We start from the raw sequence: 24526 nt of genomic DNA on the forward strand, positions 1-24526 counted from the left end.
AATAATGGCTTCCTCAGGGATTTTGCGGTCTTTGTGGGAATCAAGTAGAGGATCACCTGAAATGTTTCTTCCTTCTCAACACCCATCACAATAAGGCAGGGATACGCAAAGCACGGTTACCACGTTTCAGAGGTAGCTGGTTCTATTCTGTTGACTGTAGAGACCCTGTTTCATGCTCCGTTTAATCAAGCAGTACTGTGATTCCAATTAAATAAGCTCTTGGTTGTCCCGTGTTAGTGATTCTTAAGTGCTTGTTGGTCGAAATAATAGGGAAAAACAAGACTCAGGAGCGTATATTCGAAATCAAATTTGATGATTAAACAATGTCCAATGCGTTAGACAAATCCGATTTATATTGGTATACTGGATGAAAACAATGCAGTCATATTCACTAGCTGTGCTGACTGGTGGGGCTGCTAAAGATAAGAGAGCCATTGTTAAAGGTTGACCGTTCACTCTCTGTCCACCAATTCAATCATTGTAATGTTAATGAAGTCATTTGTGGAGTTGTGTGAGTAGAATTGATTAGGATGTTCTGGCCAATGAGGTAGCCCACCATCCCAACCCCTAATCCCACGGTTGATTGGGGTCAAACAAAAAATGTTCTATCCATTAACAAGATAAGGCAATGTCGAGTGGTCCAATTGAATCTTGTTGCACTAACAACAGTAGTTCATCAGCAATTTCGCGTTATTTCTCATCACTCACTCACCCTGCAATTACTTCCTTGACGCAACAATTCTAACACATCAATGGCCGTGCCACTTGGCCAATCTTTTTTTTTTAGGTTGCAATTCCATCAGAAACAATCTGTCGTAATTGCAATATGTAGGCCTACCTACCTGTGAGTTAGTTTCCTAAATCGTTTTAACAGTCTGACATTCCAAAAATGACAGAAGGACCGTTATTGTTATTGAGATAATGAGTATGTTGAAAGTGCCTAGCTACTTTCTCACTTGGACAGCTTGATCTGCTTTCAGAGAGGAGAGCTGTCTGACGGGAGAACTAGTTTCCAGTAGATGTAGGCAGAGGAAGTGACAGGCACTCACAGGGTAGTTGGACTGGCCACTGATTTAGCTCACTGGCCTGTCCCAAAGGGTCTAACGGGGAGTGACATGTCACTCTTTTGGCGGCTGGATGAGCTTACAAAGCTGTCATCAAGGCAAAGGATGGCTACTTTGAAGAATCTCAAGAAGCTCACTTTTTTTGGTTACTACCATAGTGTTATTTCATATTTCATAGAATAATAGTCTTCACTATTATTCTACAATGTAAAAAATAAAGAAAAACCCTTGAATGAGTACGTGTGTCCAAACTTTTGACTCGTACTGTTTAAATATATATATATATTCTCCGGACTCATTCTATTATATTTCTATATTTCTTTATTCCATTCTTTTACTTTTTAGATTTGTGTGTATTGTTGTGTATTGTAAGATATTACTGCACTGTTGGAGCTAGAAACACAAGCATTTCGATACACCCGTAGTATCTGCTAAATATGTGTATGCAACCAGTACAATTTGATTTGATTTTGTTTGCAATATACTGCATCACCGAGCTCAGAGAGTAGTAGTCCGAACGGGGAAGGTGAACCTTCAACCTGCCTGGCTGAGGCAAACACGCTATCCATCCACAGTGACTCGCTTACCAAGGTTAGGCGTTATTTCAATTAGCTAATATACAGACGGTCCTTTGTACTTGAGGGACAAAAATGGAGTGCATGTACTCTTTCCATCTTCCATCCAAAATACTCCTGTTAGGTGTTGTCACGTAGATAAACAAGGCTTGTTAGGTGAGGTGTCTCCTGAAAGAGCCTGTCCGATGTACCGTATACAGTAGATGAACATTTTGGCCTATGCAGCTTGTTGGGCCGTGTTCCAATTACTTTGAATGTCTATGCTTAGGTGTCCCTGGAGGGCCTGTGCGGAAAGTGAAAGTGGTCCTGTTCCAGTGTTTATGGTAATCCCCCTCTGCGTGTGAGCACGTTGGCAAACACTGCAGGCAGCACACAGGCCCGTCCCAGAACCGTTGGCCCCCACACCGTCAGCATCACCTGAGTGTCGATTGAACCACGGCACCACATCGACTTTCCACTCAGTGTTTACAGTATTATATTGACGTGAACCCACAACCCTGGGGTAAAATACTACAGTGAGAGTTCCCTGAGCGTTCCCTCATCGAGTAACAAGGCTAGGTTTATGTAAACACAGAGACGTGTAAATATAACCGGAGGAGACATTTCACACAACTCCTCCTGAAAACATAATAAGAGCTTGGTTTTAAGAATCTTACATCACTTTTTTACTAAACTGGCATCTGGCACCGCAGCATATAAATGATTCAACGGTTTAACCGCAATGTACCGTCGCAGCACGTCTCCTGATATTATGCAGGGCTTTCATCACTGTTCATAGATCGTTCCAGAGGTCGATGAGGTGAGAAAAAAGAGCAGGTATCACACTCCAATGCCCTACATTGTGAAGGGCACTGGACAGCTTGAGTGAGTAGCCTCTGGAAACATTCCCCCCGACCACTATCCACTTGGGCTTGTCCTATTGTGTTGCCTCTGTTTTGTGGCACGGGGTGTGTTGTTACTGTTGCTGGTCACTGGGGTGTTGGAGAGTTGCTGGAGTAGAGTGAACCAGTACACCAGACTTCACAGAGAGAGGGTATGTATCCCAAATGGCACCCTATGTCCTACATAGTGCACTACTTTTGACCAGGGCCTATTGGGCTCTGCTCAAAAGTAGTGCACTATATAGGGAATAGGGTACCACTTGGGACATAGCCAAGGGGTTAGACAGGGAAGGGCTGAGTGGAGGTGTGACTCCTAGCTAATCGATACAGTGGCGCGGAACTGACAGCAGGACCGCATTCACTCACTGGTCTCACTGTGTGGCTCTGGTTCAACTTCACCTGGCTCAGCACTGCACCATAACCTCAGCATGGCCAGACTCCAGGACCCAGGCCTACCCTAATTCTGTCCCCTCCCTTTCCCTGTACCCCCTGCCCAGTCTGCCCAGCTGTGTGTCTCCCCAGTTAGGAGACACAGTTAATCTGATCCAAAAGTCTGTCTGGGTGTACTCTCGATCCGATGAAGGAGATGAGATTTGGCAAGACTTTTTACCAATGTGGAAATGTCAGGAGGAGACGGCGATACGCAAGGAGCTAAAGGGAGTGTTTCAGAGTGCCGATCGAGACATTATGGGATGGTCATAGTGCCATTCTTTAGCCTCTGTCTGCAGCGCAAATTAATTACTTAAAAATCATACAATGTCATTTTCTGGATTTTTGTTTTAGATTCCGTCTCTCACAGTTGAAGTGTACCTATGATAAAAAAAATACAGACCTCTACATGCTTTGTAAGTAGGAAAACCTGCAAAATCGGCAGTGTATCAAATACTTGTTCTCCCCACTGTACATACAGTTGAAGTCGGAAGTTTACATACACCTTAGCCAAACATATTTAAACTCAGTTTTTCACAATTCCTGACATTTAATCCGAGTAAAAATTCCCTGTCTTAGGTCAGTTAGGATCACCACTTTATTTTAAGAATGTGAAATCTCTGAAAGATAGTAGAGAGAATGATTTATTTCAGCGTTTACTTCTTTCATCACATTCCCAGTGGGTCAGAAGTTTACATGCACTCAATTAGTATTTGGAAACATTGCCTTTAAATTGTTTAACTTGGGTCAAATGTTTTGTGTAGCTTTCCGCAAGATTCCCACAATAAGTTGGGTGAATTTGTGCCCATTCCTCCTGACAGAGCTGGTGTAACTGAGTAAGGTTTGTAGGCCTCCATGCACGCACACTTTTTTTCAGTTCTGCACACAAATTGTCTATGGTATTGAGGTCAGAGCTTTGAGATGGCCACTCCAATACCTTGACTTTGTTGTCGTTAAGCTATTTTGCCACAACTTTGGAAGTACGCTTGGGGTCATTGTCCATTTGGAAGATCCATTTGCGAACAATCTTTAACTTCCTGACTGATTTCTTGAGATGTTGCTTCAATATTTCCACATTTTTCTTTCTCATGATGCCATCTATTTTGTGAAGTGCACCAGTCCCTCCTGCAGCAAAACAGCCCCACAACATGATGCTGACACCCCCCGTGCTTCATGGTTTGGATGATGTTCTTCGGCTTGCAAGCCTCCCCCTTTTTCTTCCAAACATAACAATGGTCATTATGGCCAAAAAGTTATATTTTTGTTTCATCAGACCAGAGGACATTTCTCCAAAACGTACGATCTTTGTCCCCATGTGCAGTTGCAAACCGTAGTCTGGCATTTTTATGGCGGCTTTGGAGCAGTGGCTTCTTTCTTGCTGAGTGGCCTTCAGGTTATGTCGTAATAGGACTTGTTTTACTGTGGATATAGATCATTTTATATCTGTTTCCTCCAGCATCTTCAAGGTCCTTTGCTGTTGTTCTGGGATTGATTTGCACTTTTCGCACCAAAGTACGTTCATCTTTAGGAGACAGAACGCGTCTCCTTCCTGAGCGGTATGACGGCTGCGTGGTCCCATGGTGTTTATACTTGCATACTATTGTTTGTACAGATGAACATGGTACCTTCAGCAAGGATGAGCCAGACTTGTGGAGGTCTACAATTTATTTTCTGAGGTCTTGGCTGATTTCTTTTGATTCTCCCATAATGTCAAGCAAAGAGGCACTGAGTTTGAAGGTAGGCCTTGAAATACATCCACAGGTACACCTCCAATTGACTCAAATGATGTCAATTAGCCTATCAGAAGCTTCTAAATCCATGACATCATTTTCTGGAATGCTCCAAGCTGTTTAAAGGCACAGTCAACTTAATGTATGTAAACGTCTGACCCACTGGAATTGTGATACGGTGAATTATAAGGGAAATAATCTGTCTGTAAGCAATTGTTGGAAAAATGACTTGTGTCATGCACAAAGTAGATGTCCTAACCGACTTGCCAAAACTATAGTTTGTTAGCAAGAAATTTTTAATGACTCCAACCTGGTGTATGTAAACTTCCGGCTTCAACTGTATATAGGCCAATTCCCATGAATGTAAGGGGTTAAAGGCCCTCACTTGCAGGGCGTGAGATTTCTGTGTTGGCTTTAGTCAGATGTGCCAGGGTTGTATTAATACAATGAGGCCATGGACAACTCTAATTACAGGTTTGGATGAACGAGTGAATGATCTCAGCGCCCGTTAGTTGTATGTCTATTTTCTCGAGCTAGCTCCTCCAAAAAGAGCAGATTATTTGAAATCAATGCGGGAGCATTTAAAGGCTTGCTGGTCTTTTTTAATCAATTTGAATGAATGATCTTCACTGGATTGATCTGTCAGACGCCAAAACTGAAAGCCAGCAGCTTCTCACAATAGATGGATTGAAAGAGCTGTGTTAAGATACTGTAGAGACGAGTGCAGTGCTGGACTGATTTACATTTTGAAAGGTAGTGTTTGTTCTCTATAGCTTCCCTTATAGCATGGCAATCAATATTTTGAGGAATCTATTAAAGGGGCCAAAAATCCAAACAGTTAGCAGGGATTTATTTTGAGGGAAAGTGGACTACCTGTTGTAGTATATAGCAAGAGACTTGGCTATGTATGATATAGCACTACAGCACATCCTGCAGGCAGAATATGAATAATAGAAGACAAAAAGGGAACAAGACTCATGAAAAGGTTCAAAGCAAAGTTCAAAGTTCCATAAATAAGCTCTGATAAAATCACATAACGCTAAACATAGACTTTCACACACATAATGTACACGGACGCATGCACACACACTTTCAGTATACGTATTTTACTTCATGGGAATATTATGGTGGGGAAAAACTCGTCGGACACAAGTGGAATGCATTTGCAGCATGATGTAATAAAATGGTGGAGACTGCTGGGTCTGAGAGGGCGAGGATGAACCGACTGGAGAGAGTGAAGGGGACTAGTAGCAACATAACATGTGTTACAGTGTCTTCAGAAAGTATTCACACACCTTGACTTTTTCCACATTTTCTTGTGTCACAGCCTGAATTTAATAAATGATTAAATAGAGTTGTCATTCACTGGCCTACACATAAAACGCCATAATGTCAAAGTGTAATCATGTTTTTCGAAATTCTTACAAGTGAATTAAAAAGGAAAAGCTGAAATGTCTTGCGTTAGTAAGTATTCAATCTCTTTATGGCAAGTTGAAATAAGTTCAGGAGTAAAAATGTACTTAACAAGTCATATAATTAGTTGCATGGACTCTGTGTGCAATAATAGGGTTTAAGATGATTTTTGAATGACTGCTTCATCTCTGTACCCCACACATACAATTATGTGTAAGGTGCCTCAATTGAGCAGTGAATTTCAAACACCAATTCAACCAAAGACCAGGGAGGGAAGGGCACCTATTGGTAGATGGGTAAAATAAAAAAAACTGACAATGAATATCCCTTTGAGCATGGTGAAGTTATTAATTACACTTTGGATGGTCTATCAATACACCAAGTCACAATCAAGTGCCCCTGACTGCAGTGTGCAGTTCGAGGCCCCGGGCTCAATGTGGGCGGAGTGAAACGTTTGACTCCGCCCATGTTTGACCCCGCCCACCAGTTGTTTTTTTTGTCCATCTGAGGTTTGACAGTCACACACTGAATACAAACACACACGTTTGTGCAAGGCACACGTTGAATACAAACATATTTCATTTATGAAGATAGTAAGAAATATTATATAAAGTGGTACCAGCACATGTGTTATAGCACTTTTTGCTTCATGCTACATTTGAGACAAGCTACTGATATTGTTGCAGTGAACAACAGACTTGTTATGTATGTCATGTACTGTTAAAATTGTGTTGATAAATGTTATAACTTTGTAATTATATTATTTCATTGAGCATATACAAACAGTTACTACCTATCCTGATTTATAATGCTATTTACTTTCCTCATGAGAGTGGAGACAGACTACACCATATAGAGATACTGACAAGCTGAATGTGCTTTGTACCAGCTCCAGTAAAGAGATCAGAGACTCGGGTGACTTCCACGTCATCTTTACTAAACAACACAACACAATTAACAATTGAAACAATTAACGCAGCAGAGAAAAACAAGGTTTGACCACTCCTCAAAAACGGCTTCACTCCTGCTCATCAAAAGAGGCAGACAGTCATTTTCTTGTTGTCAACTGCCTCCACATAGAACATCTGATAATCTCTCTGTGACTGGAACGAGAACATGAATGATTCCTTGAGGAGAATACTTTCCTCTTCGCCCAGGCCATCATACAACCGTAGCTCTTTAAGGGTTGTAATGCGGTCTTCCCCGTCCATCCCAACTAGGGAGGGAAACGGTGCATTTAAATGTTTGGCGTTCGCACCACTTTGCTGCCTCGAGGGTGTCCCTTAGAAGAACATCTGCTTCCTTGAAGAAAAAGGAAGAATACATATTAAGAGTAGTGCCTCAAATTACACCCCACTTCCACAACACCACCATGCAAACAAAAGCCACTAGTACTAAAGGGGTTTTCAGAATTATCTAAAGCTACTCAACAAGCCATATGAACTATTATATCTTGCCATGCATCAAGCCTTCAGCATTACACACAGTAGACTACATACCCAGTTCACAGCTCCCAGTTCGACCGTGCATTTTGTTTTCAGTATAGTCTAGAAAGGAAACAGATTGTGGTCATTAAGTAATGTAGGGGAACCTCTAGGGATGTGTGTACAAGAATGCACCTTACTTTATCTAATAGTCTATACAGTACCTGATCCTGCAGAGCTGGATGCTGAGTTGACTTCTGGGGGGGGGGTGTCTGCTACATCATCCTGAAATATATTGGAGAGGGGGGGGGGGGGGGTGAGTTTAACATTGGTTTAAGACTATACCACTCATCATATGACACCTCCTACCTGTAGTGTGTTTTGTTTCGACGCCTTTTTCGATCTTTCTTCTTCAGACCTTAGTGAGTGAATGACATACATTTAATATGAAAATATTTTCAGGTCAGTCTGGCTACAGTGAAACAAGGATGCAAATGAAAAGTTTTTATAATGTTTCAGACTTACAGCATGGGAAAGTTCTGCAGGAGAACTAGGCACCACCATCGCCTAATTTCCTGCATGTTTTCCTTTGAAAAAGAAAATCACACAATCGGATGGGTATCCCCAAAAAACGTATATCAACTAGTATGCCTCGTCAGGCCCCAGAGAAGGCGAGTGGCAAAGCTGCCGTTACCTTCAATACTACTCGCCAACGTGCAATCATTGGACAATAAATTAGATGAGGTACGATCGCGAATATCCTATCAACGGGACATCAAAAACTGTAATATGTTTCACGGAATTGTGGCTGAATGACAACATGGATATTCAGCTAGCGGGATATACGCTGCACCAGCAAGATAGAACAGCCCAACTCCGGTAAGATGAGGGAGGGGCGGTCTGTGCATATTTGTAAACAGCTGGTGCACGAAATCTAAGGAAGTCTCTAGATTTTGCTAGCCTGAAGTAGAGTATATTGTGATGAATTGCAGGCCACACTACTTGCCTAGAGAGTTTCCAGCTATACTTTTCGTGGCTGTTTATTTACCACCACAGACAGATGCTGGCACTAAGACCGAACTCAGTCAGCTGTATAACGAAATAAGCGAACAGTAAACCACTTACCCAGAGGCGGCGCTCCTAGTGGCCAGAGACTTTAATGAAGGGAAACTTAAATCAGTTCTACCAAATTTCTATCAACATGTTAAATGTGCAACCAGAGGGAAACAAATTCTAGATCACCTGTACTCCACACACAGACACGTACAAAGCTCTCCCTCGCCCTCCATTTGGTAAATCCGACCACAACTCTATCCTCCTGATTCCTGCTTACAAGAATAAATTAAAGCAGGAAGCACCAGTGACTCAGTCTATAAAAAAGTGGTCAGATGAAGCAGATGCTAAACTACAGGACTGTTTTGCTATCACAGACTGGAACATGTTCCGGGATTCTTCCGATGGCATTGAGGAGTACACCACATCAGACAATGCCTTTATCAATAAGTGCATCGAGGACGTCGTCCCCACAGTGGCTGTACGTACAGACCCCAACCAGAAGCCATGGATTACAGGCAACATTCGCACTGAGCTAAAGAGTAGAGCTGGTGCGGGACTCTTTTAAGGTGCAGGACTCTAACCCGGAAGCTTACAAGAAATCCTGCTATGCCCTGCGACAAACCATCAAACAGGCAAAGCGTCAATACAGGGCTAAGATTGAATCATACTACACCGGCTCCGACGCTCGTCTTATGTGGCAGGGCTTGCAAACTATTATAGACTACAAAAGGGACGCACAGCCACAAGCTGCCCAGTGACACAAGCCTACCAGACGAGGTAAATCGCTTCTATGCTCGCTTCGAGGCAAGCAACACTGAGGCATGCATGATAGCATCAGCTGTTCCGGACGACTGTGTGATCACCCTCTCCGTAGCCGACGTGAGTAAGACCTTTAAACAGGTCAACATACACTGGCTGCAGGGCCAGACGGATTACCAAAAAACGAACCAGGAATGTGCTGACCAACTGGCAGGTGTCTTTACTGACATTTTCAACATGTCCCTGATTGAGTCTGTAATACCAACATGTTTCAAGCAGACCACCATAGCCCTGTGCCCAAGAACACCAAGGCAACCTGCCTAAATGACTACATACCCGTAGCACTCACATCCGTAGCCATGAAGTGCTTTGAAAGGTTGGTAATGGCTCACATCAACACCGTTATCCCAGAAACCCTAGACCGACTCCAATTTGCATACCGCCCAAACAGACCCACAGATGATGCAATCTCTATTGCACTCCACACTGCCCTTTCCCATCTGGACAAAAGGAACACTTATGTGAGGATGCTATTCATTGACTACAGCTCAGCGTTCAACACCATAGCATCCTCAAAGCTCATCACTAAGCTAAGGATCCTGGGACTAAACACCTCCCTCTGCAACTGGATCCTGGACTTCCTGACGGGCCGCCCCCAGGTGGTGAGGGTAGGTAGCAACACATCTGCCACGCTGATCCTCAACACTGAAGCTCTCCAGGGGTGCGTGCTCAGTCCTCTCCTGTACTCCCTGTTCTCCCACGACTGCATGGCCAGGCACAACTCCAACACCATTATTAAGTATGCAGATGACACAACAGTGGTAGGCCTGATCACCGACAACAATGAGACAGCCTATAGGGAGGAGGTCAAAGACCTGGCCTGGTGGTGCCAGAATGCCAGAATAACAACCTATCCCTCAACGTAAACAAGACTAAGGAGATGATTGTGGACTACAAGAAAAGGAGGACCGAGCACACCCCCATTCTCATCGACGGGGCTATAGTGGAGCAGGTTGAGAGCTTCAAGTTCCTTGGTGTCCCCATCAAACAAACTAGAATGGTCCAAACACACCAAGACAGTTGTGAAGAGGGCACAACAAAGCCTATTCCCCCTCAGGAAACTAAAAAGATTTGGCATGGGTCCTCAGATCCTCAAAAGGTACTACAGCTGCAACATCGAGAGCATCCTGACTGATTGCATCACTGCCTGGTACGACAATTGCTCAGACTCTGACCGCAAGGCACTACAGAGGGTAGTGCGTACGGCCCAGTACATCACTGGGGCTAAGCTGCCTGCCATCCAGGACCTCGACACCAGGCGGTGTCAGAGGAAGGCCCTAAAAATTGTCAAAGACCCTAGCCACCCCAGTCATAGACTGTTCTCTCTGCTACCGCAAGGCAAGCGGTACCGGAGTGTCAAGTCTGGGACAAAAAGGCTTCTCGACAGTTTTTACCCCCAAGCCATAAGACTCCTGAACAGGTAATCAAATGGCTACCCGGACTATTTGCATTGTGTGCCCCCCCCCCCCAACCCCTCTTTTACGGTGCTGCTCACTCTCTGTTTATCATATATGCAAAGTCCCTTTAACTATACATTCATGTACATACTTCCTCAACTGGGCCGACCAACCAGTGCTCCCGCACATTGGCTAACCGGACTATCTGCATTGTGTCCCACCACCCGCAAACCCCTCTTTTACACCACTGCTACTCTCTGTCCATCATATATGCATAGTCTCTTTAACCATATCTACATGTACATACTACCTCAATCAGCCTGACTAACCAGTATGTAGCCTGTCTTTTTACTGTTTTATTTCTTTACTTACCTATTGTTCACCTAATGCCTTTTTTGCACTATTGGTTAGAGCCTGTAATTAAGCATTTCACTGTAAAACCTACACCTGTTGTATTCGGCACACGTGACAAATCAACTTTTTTTTTTGATTTGATTATTCTGTACAGGCTTCCTTCTTTTCACTCTGTCATTTAGATTAGTATTGTGGAGTAACTACAATGTTGTTGATCCATCCTCAGTTCTCTCCTATCACAGCCATTAAAACTCTGTAACTGTTTAAATGTCACCATTGGCCTCATGTTGAAATCCCTGAGCGGTTTCCATCCTCTTCAGCAACTGAGTTAGGAAGGACGAGTGTATCTTTGTAATGACTGCATGTATTGACACACCATTCAAAGTGTAATTAATAACTTGCTCAAAGGGATATTCAATGTCTGCTTTTTTTAAATGTTTACCCATCTACTAATAGGTGCCCTTCTTTGCAACGCATTGCAAAACCTCCCTGGTCTTTGTGGTTGAATCCTTGTTTGAAATTCACTGCTCGACTGAGGGACCTTACTGATAATTGTATGTTTGGGGTACAGAGATGAGGTAGCCATACAAAAATAATCTTAAACACTATTATTGCACATAGAGTTTGTCCATGCAACTTATTATGTGACTTGTTAAGCAACATTTTTACTCCTGAACATATTTAGACATCCCATAACAAAGGAGTTGAATACTTATTGACTCAAGACATTTAAATGTTTTATTAATTTGGAAAATTCTAAAAACATGATTCCACTTTGACATTATGGGGTATTGTGTTTAGACTAGCGACAAAAAAATCTCAATTGAATCCATAAATTCAGGCTAACACAACAAAATGTGGGAAAAGTAAAGGGGTGTGATCACGTTCTGAATGTGCTGTTTTTGTTGAAATATACAAGAATTGGCCGTTTGTGCTTTTTCCAGATTTTGTTACGTTACAGCCTTATCCTAAAATTCATAAAATATTTTTTCCTCATCAATCTACACACAATACCACATAATGACAAAGCAAAAACAGGTTTTAAAAAAATAAAATGAAATACCAAATTTATATAAGTATTCAGACCCTTTACTCAGTATTTTGTTAAAGCACATGTTGGCAGCCACGAGTCTTCTTGGGTATGACGCTACAAGCTTGGCACACCTGTATTTGGGCAGTTTCTCCCATTCTTTTCTGCACAACCTCTCAAGCTCTGTCAGGTTGGTTGGGGAGCATTGCTGCACAGCTTTTATCAGGTCTCTCCAGAGATGTTCGATCGGGTTCAAGTCAAGTCCAGGCTCTGGCTGGGCCACTCAAGGACATTCAGAGCTGTGTGCTTAGGATCGTTGTCCTGTTGGAAGGTGAATCTGAGATCTGACTCTACTTTGCTCCTTTCATCTTTCCATCAATCCTGACTAGTCTCCCAGTCCCTGCTGCTGAAATCATCCCCACAGCATGATGCTGCTACCACCATGCCTTATTACCATAGAAATGGTGCCACGTTTCCTCCAGATGTGACCCTTGGCATTCAGGCCAAAGAGTTCAATCTTGGTTTCATCAGACCAGAGAATCTTGTTTCTCATGGTCTGAGAGTCCTTTAGGTGCCTTTTGGCAAACTCCAAACAGTCTGTCATGTGCCTTTTACTGAGGAGTGGCTTCCATCTGGCCACTGTACCATAAAGGCCTCATTGGTATAGTGCTGCAGAAGTGGTTGTCCTTCTGGAAGGTTTTGCCATCTACACAGAGGAACTCTGGAGCTATGTCAGAGTGACTATCGGGTTCTTGGCCACCTCCCTGACCAAGGCCCTTCTCCCCCAATTGATCAGTTTGGCCGGGTGGCCAGCTCCAGAAAGAGTCTTGGTGGTTCCAAACTTGGAGGCCACTGTGTTCTCAGGGACTTTCAATGCTGCAGAATTTTTTTGGTACCCTTCCCCAGATCTGTGCCTCGACAAAATCCTGTCTCAGGGCTCTACGGACAATTCTTTCGACCTCTTGGCTTGGTTTTTGCTCCGATATGCACTGTCAACTGTGGGACCTTATATAGACAGGTGTGTGCCTTTACAAATCATCGCTTTGTCATTATGGGGTATTGTGTGCAGACTGATGAGGAAAATGTTTTATTTAATCATTTTTAGAATAAGGCTGTAATGTAACAAAAAGGTGTCTGAATATCGAATCCCCTTTTAGCTTTGTCACCTACAAGTGTTCAAATTAAGTAAGATCAATGTGTCAAATAATTATCAAAATAACAGATATTTACATTTGTGTTCGGTCTGAAGATGACTCTAGCCTAACTGTACAATGCCACAAATAAGCATTGCCTTTAAATTGTTTAACTTGTGCTATATAAAAAATACCATGCTATTGTTTGAGGAGAGTGCACAACAACAAAACACTTTTATCATGGCAACTGGTTTGATAAACTCACCTCTGAAGGTAAATAATATACTTACATTCAGTAATCTTGCTCTGATCCTGAGGGTCCCAGGGATAAAATGTAGCATAGTTTTGTTTGATCAAATCTATTTTGATGATCAAATGTAGGAACTCAAATCAAATCGTATTATCACATGCACATAGTTAGCATGCTTGCTTGAAAAATGACGATTGAGATTATATTCCTTAAAAACTGCAACAGCCCACACTGCCTTCTCTGGGTGCAAGTCCTGGTACAGGAGAAGGGAATCAGGGGTGTGGACGTAATGTGATAATAGTGTCCACCAGTTGTCCCAGGACGCTAAGGAAACCCTGGTTGACAATGCGCCTCTCCTCTTTCTATGCCCAAGCCCATGCCGCCATCTTTGCAGCCCTTTCTTTTTTTTTTTTGCTGTTGTTACAAATCCCTTTGGCACGGCAGTCTAGGGGGGATGGTAACGAGACCCGTAACAACTCATGCAAAGTATAATAGTGATGTCACGACTTCCGCCGAAGTTGGCTCCCCTGCCTGTTCGGTCGGTGCTCGGCGGTCGTCGTCACCGGCCTACTAGCCGCCACCGATCCCTTTTTCGTTGTCTTTTTCATTTATCACTTCAGTGTTAATCTGCTAAATTTTACTTCGCTACTATGGCCTATTTATTGCCTACCTCCTCACGCCATTTACACACTGTATATAGACTTTCTTTTTTTCTACTGTGTTATTGACTGTACCCTGTTTATTCCATGTGTAACTCTGTGTTGTTGTTTGTGTCACACTGCTTTGCTTTATCTTGGCTAGGACGCAGTTGTAAATGAGAACTTGTTCTCAACTAGCTTACCTGGTTAAATGTTTTATTACCATAGCATTTTTGTATGTTCTTTATAGTTATGTACTTGAAAATGTATCAATTGACCAATTCAGCACATTTGGGCAAACTCCTGACAAACTTGATATAAAATATTGTGCAGTAATGTAATTATTCACTGGATCAGTCTGACTCTTTGCACACACACTGCTGCTATCTGGTTGCCAAACTCTAAATTACACCTAGACTCCTTTCTGAAAGTATGGCCTTTCTCTTGCATGTCAAAGATATATATTTTTTATTTAAAAAAATCTATTTTTGTTTATTTTTTACCAGATCTGTGTTGTATTCTCCTACATTAATTTCACATTTCCACAAACTTCAAAGTGTTTCCTTTCAAATGGTATCAAGAATATGCATATCCCTGCTTCAGGTCCTGAACTACAGGCAGTTAAATTTGGGTATGTCATTTTAGGCAAACATTTAAAAAAAGGGTATGATCCTTCTAACATTTCACATGTCACTTATAAACTGTACTTCCTGCTTGTCTTCCAGCTGGCCACCTGGGACCCAGTGCATGGCATCAATGGAACACTAACTGACAGGAAGTTGGAAAACAACATGAGAGGTGTGGTTCTGCGCGTGGTCACTGTGTTGGTGAGTACTGTTGTCTGTATCGGAGTTGGGTGAGGTTGCCCCTAGACACTGATCGTAGGTCAGTCTAGCATTTTCCCCAATCAGAATTAAGGTTAGGATTGGGGAGGGGAAGCTGACCCTAGATCTGTACCTAGGAAAAATGCATAGAGAATGGCCAAAAGTACGTATTAGCACGGACAGTGTCATTGAGGGCATCCACTCATTTTATGTAGTTAGCTGAGTGGGACTTCCAACTTCATTGGCTAATCCCTCCTGGTGACCCTGTTGGAGTCATGTCTTACCCGGGTCATCAGGTGGAATCAGCTAATCATGAAGAAGAAAATTGAAATTGTGGCACTGCCCATGCTGTCACAGACGCTACAATGGCACAGATACAAAGATGACTCCTCTATCTATCTCTATGGGAAATGTCACCAAGTCTGTATACGCCATGAGCCTGTATAGTGCTGTTTGATAGACCTGGCATCATAAAGATATCACTTGTATTCCTGCTCAACACTCCCAGATTTAAGTCAGGGTGTCTTTCCACAGGCCGTAAGTGAACGGGCACTTCATTAAAAGCGATTTCAGGAGGATGAATTGACACCATGGAGCTCCATTATATTGAGATTTGAGTCTCGCTATCTCGCCTCCAGCACTGATTTGAGTCTCTTGAGTGCTTTAAAGATTCAGAACTTTAAATTCTTCATAATCCAGCTTTGAAGTCTGGGGAGAAGAAAGAGATGATACTACGACTTTGTGGCTCTCCGTCTTTTTTTTCCTTCCAGATTTTCATCCCTTCAAAGAGAACATTTGAGTACGTTTCTGAACATGATCTATTTTCTTAGAAACGGTGTGGAGGAAAAGGGTGGAATGGGGTGGTGTGTGTGTGTGTGTGTATGCGCGTGTGTGTTTTCCCAGAGGCACAAGGGGAAAGGCTGCAGTACTCACACTGACAAGCCACAGATGGTGGTGGAGACCACTAGAGTATTTATTCTACTGCCTCGTTCTTGCTCCCTCTCCCTTTCTCCTCGGTCTCAATCCTTCTGTGTGTGTGTATGTGTTTGTGTGTGTGTGTGTGTGTGTGTGTGTCTCTCTCTCTCTCTCTCTCTCTCACACACACACTCCCTCTCTCTCTCTTGGTCCCTCTCATTCCCTAGACCTGTATGACTGACATCCGCCAGTGAGAATTAGTGTGAAATGTCTAGAGTAGTGTGAATGGACTACCGCTGTATATATGAGAGGTAGTGTATGGAAAGATAGGGTACCTTTTTGAAGGGTGTGTGGCTACAGAATGTTAGGGCGTCCTGATCTGTAGACCGAGCTCTATGAAGCAGACTGAGCATTGCGGTCATGCCTTAAGGTTTTTTTATGTCCTCTGTTTTCTGTGCTTTGTGATGCCCTGAGAGCCACCCGGACAAAAACCTAAAGTAACATAAAGTCTATATTTGATTGATATTTAGCTGTAATAAGCCAACCCTTGAATCCTGTCCTTAAGTTGTGGTTGAAATCTGGTTAAATGTTTATGTTGACCTTTAAAAAAAATGATCCATTGATGTTCAATGTCAGTATGTTGACAGATGACCGGTCGGTTTATACCAAATGACCGGTGGGATTATACCCAATGACCCCCCCCCCCCCCCCTCCCCGCCACTGCCATCTGTAAATATATGTTTTTATTTCAACCAATCAACTTATCATGTTCGATCGATCTGCTCATTGGCTAATTAAGTGCCAATTAGATCCCATTAGCAACACTCCCAATAAATCCTGTTGGTGACCAATTGATTTGATGAGGACTGTATTGACTGTTTACGTGCAAGGGGGAGAGCAGGGTAACCTGAAAGGGAGCCTCCACTACTCCATGAGGCCTTGTGCTCTCCTAAAATCCATACTATGTGGATATAAACTGTTCTCCATGGTAGTGAACCACAGGGATTAGCAGTGTATTGTGAATGGCACAGAGCGAGTGGCACCTAACGGCCCATCAACCCAGGCAAGCTGTATCCCTCCCTGGCCTGACATAATCTCCAGCTCTACTCTCTCTGCTCAGAGACTGTGGAATAATAACAGCAGTAACAACCTGTAAAGTGTTATTTAAAGCACAGGGCCACACCAGTCACCCATTGATTTACTGCCTTCGCATAGAGGCCTTTTTAGCGATGATCTATTTGAGTGGAAAATTGCCATTTCCAGCTCAAATGTTACTTAAGATATGAGGGTGTATGTCTATAGAAAGGGGTATGGGGAGTGGGGGGGTGTTTGCCTTGCAAACAAGGCATATGTTAGGGGAGACGGACTTCAGTCAATAAAACCTGCAGGCCGAGAGGATGCCTCCCTCTCTCCTGGTGGCTAATGAGCAATGGAGTCCCCAGGCCTTACTCGGGAGCTGTAGTTCAGAGAGAGAGTGTTCCACACCCCCATGACCCCCATCAGGCAGAGCAGAAGCCGCAGTGCAGGGAGTACAGGCCAGGGTCAGGGGATGTGGGCTCTCTATACGACTTTGCTGAGCCCCTCGGGTCTGAATGAGGGACTGTGCTGGTGCCATTAATATGTGCACTGTGTGGTTGATGGCAGTCTGATGGCAGTGAGACTGTTGTGGCTGTAGAGATTCTATAGAGATGCAAGATCTGATAGGCCCCAAGCTGGACAACCAGTGTCAAAGTGAAGAACTTTGTGGTTGTGTCCCAAATGTCACCCTATTCTCTATGGAGTGTGCTGTGGTCTCGTCAAAAGTAGTGCACTAAATAGGGAATAGGATGCCATTTGGGACGCAGTCATGTGTTATGTACACTTAGTGTACAAAGACCTTCCCTCCAGTTCAGAGCCACACACATCATGCACTTTGACTGTGTACACACATGTACCCACCGGAGTTGGGGTCATTCCATTTAAATTCCAATCATTTCAGAAAGTGAACCCAATTCCAAATGTTCCTCATTGTCCTGGCACACCATTGGTGGAACCAGCTTCTGAAAAAGTATCTGAAACCCTACCTCTTCAAAAATATAATAATCCAACAGCACCTCGCCGACCCCCCCCCAAAAAAAAACATTTTGTGAACTAACACTTGCACACCCCCTTACTAGCTCTGACATTTCGGATTGCTACTTTATTGAGAAAAAAATGTACTTACTATGACTGTGATATGTGGTTGCTATCTTAAAATGAGTGTACTTAACTGTGTCACTCTGGATAAGAGCGTCTGCTAAATTACTCAAATGTAAATGGGAGAGAATTGGAATTTCAGTGCATTTCCTGAATTGACTGGAATTCAAGTGGAATTGATCCCAACCCTGGTACCCACACAACAACACTGTCCAAACAAGTACTATATATATTGTAGACACACAAGCATGTATGCAAACATGCATGCACATGTACACACACACACACACACACACACACACACACACACACACAGCAATGCCTTTGATTTCAAAAGTGCTTAGTGCGTAAACTCATGGACTCAGACACACATTAAATCTCACACACACACACACACACACACACACACACACACACACACAAACACGCACAGTCTCACATTCGTGTAGTGCACATCCTACTGTAATAAGGTAGAAAACATACTGTCACAGAGGTACATGTGTAATGTTTCACACCTTATTACAGAATCATTTTCTCACTGCCGAGAAAGTTCCCCTGCAACACGGTGATCAAATTAAGATCCTACATCTGCATGTTAACCAGAATTTGTCATTTAGCCTATTAAACACAAACTTCGTTTGAAGTGAGAATTAGGCAGACCTGATGCCGAAAAAGAAAGCAAATGATTACCTACTTCACCCATATTTTATTTTTGCAAAAAAAAGTACTGTGTAGTACCAGTAGTTAGCTACACCGCTTTCATAGCAAAAAAAGTCATTAACTAATGAAAACACTACCTAGATTTGAATTGAGTTAGACTACCACCAAGCTACTGCAAAATGAAGTTACATTACTAGTTGAACTACATGTATTTCACTACTCCCCAACACTGCATACACACGTCAGGTTGTGGTTGGGGCTATAGAGCGTGCAGACTAGTGGGGTAGGCAGGTAAGAGTCACGGTGTGTGGTGTGGAGGGTCACTCTCTGATTGATGGTGCCTCATGGCTACAGTGGGAGTTGGCATGCACGTCCACGCTCCCGCTAATAGCTTATTGAGCGACGGGGGCCAGTGAGGATTCGAAAACACTGGCTTAATGTGCACACCATGTGTAGTCAATAACACCACCTAGGTAATACATCTGCCTGACATATTCCCAGAAATATTTCAGTTATCAATAGGGATTTATTAAAGAGAATGGAAGACAGGAAGAGAAAGGGCTACTGTTTCTGCGTTTCGGCAGATAGTCGAGACACTGTGCAGGATAGTCCATGACAATTAAGGTGGAAAGTGGAGTGTGGTCATATTTCTCTCTCTCTTTATTTCTCACCTCTCTCTCTCTCTCTCTCTCTCTCTCTGACTCTCATCCTTTCTCTCTTTCTCTCTCTCTCTCTTTCGCTATCTCTCGGTAATGTTACTCTCTGTTTGGTGTGTGTAAAACAATGCCGTTGACCTCTAGTATTATTGCACCAGCTTAGTGACATTGAGGGAAAACACAGCAGGATTGAATACGTTAACTGAAGAAGCATAGATCCATGAAGGGATTGTGATAAAGGACAGATGTGGTGGATACACAGGAAAACCTGTGGTACAGTGATGGCCGATGGAAGTGTAACAATTATACATTCTTTGACTTTGTCAACTGCAGGAGGAGCCCTTTGTGATGGTGTCAGAGAATGTCCTTGGGAAGCCTAAGAAGTACCAAGGCTATTCCATCGACGTGCTGGATGCTCTCTCCAACTACCTGGGCTTCAAGTACGAGATCTACGTGGCCCCTGACCATAAGTATGGGAGCCAACAGGCTGACGGGGTCTGGAACGGACTAATCGGAGAGTTGGTTGCCAAGGTGAGAGACTGTGGCTCTGTCCCAAATGGCAGCCTACTCCCTATATAGTGCACTACTTTTGACCAGAGCCCTATGTGCTGCAATGCTATGTCCAAAAAGGAATGAACTCACAATAGCACGTAGAATAATCCTCAGAATAATCCCAGTTTATTGGGATGAATATGATTTCAGAGCTATTAAAAAAAAAATTGTCTGTTCATCAATGTACAAAACCTTCCTTGCGGGAAACCCTCCTCCATCAATCCATCTATCCATCTATCCACCTTCATCACCTCAACCAAAAGCGGTTTACTTTACGAGGAGGAAGAGCAGTGTATATAAAACGTAATAAACTCATCCGTACACAACGCTCTATAATCTCTTATCAGAGGAAAGCAATTACAAACATGCAGCGATTAGGAATCACTGGCTTGGTAAACTGGCTTATTCTTTTAGAGTTTACATAGTTTCTATCCACAGTGTTGTTAGCTATTCGCCCTGCCAGGGCCAATAGTGGAATAAGAGTCTGTCCAACAGCCAGACAAACGAAAAGGCAAAGCTGTTTTGCCTTTTTCCGACTCTTTTTGATTCCCAATGCCATTCCACACTGATTCCAACACTGCCGCTTCCAATTTTCTTCCTTAAATGAGCGCTTCTGGGAATATGCCTGTGCGTAAGACTTAGAGTTTATCTTCCAGACCACAAACACAGGCCAAAGGGGAAAAAAATGGATATAATTTTTGGCGTATTACCTTTGCCTCTATTCCTTTAGGCATATTGTGTTTTTTATTGGGCTCCCGAGTGGTGCAGCGGTCTAAGACACTGCATCTCAATGCAAGAGGTGTCAGGCCCCAGTTCGAATCCAGGCTGTATCACATCTGGCTGTGATTGGGAGTCCCATAGGGTGGCGCACAATTGGCCCAGCGTCGCCCGGGTTTGGCCAGGGTAGGCCGTCATTGTAAATTATAATTTGACTAACTTGCCTAGTTAAATATAGGTTCACAAAGGTTGTCTGGAATGATACAGAGGATATAGATACATTGTTATTCATTCTTCAAGGATATTATTATTATTATAATTTTAAAATATATATCTTTAGGGGGTAGATCAGCTTCAATATTGCAGAAAGATTGTGGTTTCCATCAATGAAATTTCCAATCCCCCATATATATATTTTTGTAAATATATACAAAATATATATTTTATATACAGTACCAGTCAAGAGTTTGGACACCTACTCATTCAAGGGTTTTTCTTTCTTTACACTATTTTCTACATGGTAGAATAATGGTGACGACATCAACGTTATGAAATAACACATATGGAATCATGTAGTAACCAAAAAAGTGTTAAACAAATAAAAATATATTTTTCATATTTTAGATTCTTCAAAGTAGCCACCCCTTGACTTGATGACAGCTTTGTACACTCTTGACATTCTCTCAACCAGCTTCACCAGGAATTATCCAACAGTCTTGATGGGGTTCCCACATATGCTAAGCAGTTGTTGGCTGCTTTTCCTCCACTCTGCGGTCCAACTCATCCCAAACCATCTCAATTGGGTTGAGGTTGGGTGATTGTGGAGGCCAGGTCATCTGATGCATCACTCCATCTCTCTCCTTCTTGGTCAAATAGCCCTTACACAGCCTGGAGGTGTGTTGGGTCATTGTCCTGTTGAAAAACAATAGTCCCATTAAGCTCAAACCAGATGGGATGGCGTATCGCTGCAGAATGCTGTGGTTGCCATGCTGGTTAAGTGTGCCTTGAATTTAAAACAAATCACTGACAGTGTCACCACACCATCCCACCTCCTCCTCCATGCTTCATAGTGGGAACCACACATGCAGAGATAATCTGTTCACCTACTCTGCGTCTCACAAAGACAGAGCTGTTGGAACCAGAAATCTCACATTTGGACTCATCAGACCAAAGGAAAGATTTCCACCATTCTAATGTCCATTGCTCGTGTTTCTTGGCCCAAGCAAGTCTCTTCTTATTATTGGTGTCCTTTAGTAGTGGTTTCTTTGCAGCAATTCGACCATGAAGGCCTGATTCACGCAGTCTCCTCTGAACAGTTGATGTTGAGATGTGTCTGTTTTTTTAACTCTGTGAAGCATTTATTTGGCCTGCAACTTCTGAGGCTCGTAACTCTAATGAACTTATCCTCTGCAGTAGAAGTAACTCTGGGTCTTCTCCTGTGACGGTCCTCATGAGAGCCAGTTTCATCATAGCGTTTGATGGTTTTTGCGACTGCACTTGAAGAAACGTTCAATGTTTCAAGAAATGTTCAAAGTTCTTGAAATGTTCCGGATTGACTGACCTTCATGTCTCACAGTAATGATGGACAGTTTCTGTTTGTTTATTTGAGCTGTTCTTACCATAATATGGACCTGGTCTTTTACCAAATAGGGCTTTCTTCTGTATACCACCCCTACCTTGTCACAACACAACTGATTATCTTAAACGCATTGTTAATTGAAATGCATTCCAGGTGACTATTTCATGAAGCTGGTTGAGAGAATGCCAAGAGTGTGCGAAGACAACATCAAGGCGAAGGGTGGCTACTGTACTTTGAAAAATTTCAATGTACAGGGTTACTACATGATTCCATATGTGTTATTTCATAGTTTTGATGTCTTCACTATTATTCTACAATGTACAAAATAGTTTAAATTTTTTTTGATTGAGTAGGTGTGTCCAAACTTTTGACTGGTACTGTACATTTTCCTTTATTATCTTCCCCGGACCCGAACAACCACTCCCCTAATTGGAGTGAACTAATGAACAACAACACTTAGGCTTCTACTTCCAGCTCATACATATTATATACATTTTACAGACACAGTATATTTTACAATAGTTATCTTTTGTTTGTGTGATATTATTTCTTATCAGGAATGGATTTTCTAGAATAATTTTTTCTTGAATATTTTGTTTTGTTTTGCGTATGCTCATTCTTTGATGTGTCTGAATGCTTCCTATGAATAGTGTTTTTCCCTTGACCTTGACCTTGACCTTGTGTGTTCCAAAGCACACAGAATGCCCATGCTCATCCTGTGCACAATGGCCTGAATACAATGACAGTGCAGTGGGAATTTAAAGATGTCTGCCTGTAAACACACACAATACTGGTTACCTACCGTACATCGTAAACATTATTGACATAGTATATTGACATGTCATGAAGAGTCCTAAAAGTCATAAACAGACAATTCACATGAACCTCCCACTGATGTTGCATTACATTGAAACACTACAACAGGAGTTTCAATCATTTTAAAGTGACCGTTCACTCAAATGACAAAATTTGTATATTGGTTTCCTTAGCGCGTTATTGGTTTTGTGGATCAAATCTGACTCCGTCCATAGACGGCTTACAGGTTAAGGAATCCATTAGGTCATTTTGTAGTTTTGGTGAACCGTCTATTGAACGTTGTTGTTTAGTTAAGTTCCAATCCGTGTTTCATGAAAATATCCAGGTTAAATGATGATGATTGTAGTAACTCTTTTTTTTTAAGTGGATCAAGTTCATTAGGAATGTGTCTTGCAACACATTTAGATCTGTGCAAGAAAAATTTCAATAACTTAAACACACAGCTGTAAGGTCAAAGATCAATTGATCTCCAGTCAGCTTTGTGGCTACACACAAGCTTTCCTATTAGTGCACACTGAGTGACCAATGGGAGTGCATCCCAGTAATCTCTCATTTCACCTGAAGTGTGCACTCGTTCACTACTTCCCACATAAACAAAAGCATTTGGATTGATGGAGGCTTGGGCTAGTGAGAGTTTCCACCATATTTCTTACACCAGTCATTTCCTTCAAATCAGTGAAGGGAAGTGAACAAGTGCACATTTTGGGAGGAAGAAGAGATCATTGGGACATAGCCAGGGTGTTGGTTCTTCCACCACCAACACACTCACTGGTGTCGCCCCACACCCCAAAAGCATGCTGGGAACACACTTGGGTCCTCATATTTTTCATGTGCTGCGTACAGTAAATGACCATTTCTGCCTGTTTAAGCATGTTGTTTCCTTACCAGACCGTGAAATGAGCTAATTAAGTCAACTGATTGTGTGTGTGTGTGTGGTACAATAACATCAGCTCTTCTTACCCCGTGTGGGAACTATCACTCTTTTTTCCTCATTAAACTCATTTGCTAGTGCTAGTTCTGGAGCTATAACCAGGAGGGCATTCCAAATGGCACCCAATTCCCTTTTATCCTGCACCACCTTTCATTTAAAGTAGTCTACCATAAAGAGAATAGGTTGCAATTTGGGATGCAAAGCAGATGTGTGTACAGTGCTAGTTCGGTTCGGAATAACCCACGCTGAAACTGGTCGGCACCATTTAGATGTGGAGGCATTCAGATTCTCACACAGTTTGTGTGTCATACACCTGATGTCAGCTGGTAGGAGCTATTTAACCCCTGATATTGAATAAAAGCAGAGCGAAGGGGAACTAGTACTCTGTTCTTATATTAGTCATAGGGTGTGTCCCAGGTGGCACCCAATTCCCTATTTAGTGCTCTATTTTTGACCAGAGTCCTATGGTCCCTGGTCAAAAGTGGTGCACTATATAGGAAAAATCTTC

At 42.6% G+C, this 24526-nt stretch overlaps 1 protein-coding gene across 3 annotated transcripts in view; it reads left to right on the top strand.

Annotated features, from left to right (window-relative positions):
• The window catches only part of LOC129825955 (glutamate receptor ionotropic, delta-2-like), a 595589-nt gene that overhangs the window by 436460 nt on the left and 134603 nt on the right, over positions 1 to 24526 (top strand). For all 3 annotated transcript variants that reach the window (XR_008754971.1, XM_055886121.1, XM_055886122.1), the window contains exons 9-10: positions 14919 to 15020; positions 19757 to 19954. Coding sequence is in view for 2 of the 3 variants with exons in the window: in XM_055886121.1 (XP_055742096.1) it covers positions 14919 to 15020; positions 19757 to 19954 (300 nt within the window). In the remaining variant the exon portion in view is untranslated. The remainder of the gene's footprint in view (positions 1 to 14918; positions 15021 to 19756; positions 19955 to 24526) is intronic.

Source organism: Salvelinus fontinalis, chromosome 28, assembly GCF_029448725.1.
Source record: "Salvelinus fontinalis isolate EN_2023a chromosome 28, ASM2944872v1, whole genome shotgun sequence".
In the NCBI taxonomy this organism is placed as follows: Eukaryota; Metazoa; Chordata; class Actinopteri; order Salmoniformes; family Salmonidae; genus Salvelinus; species Salvelinus fontinalis.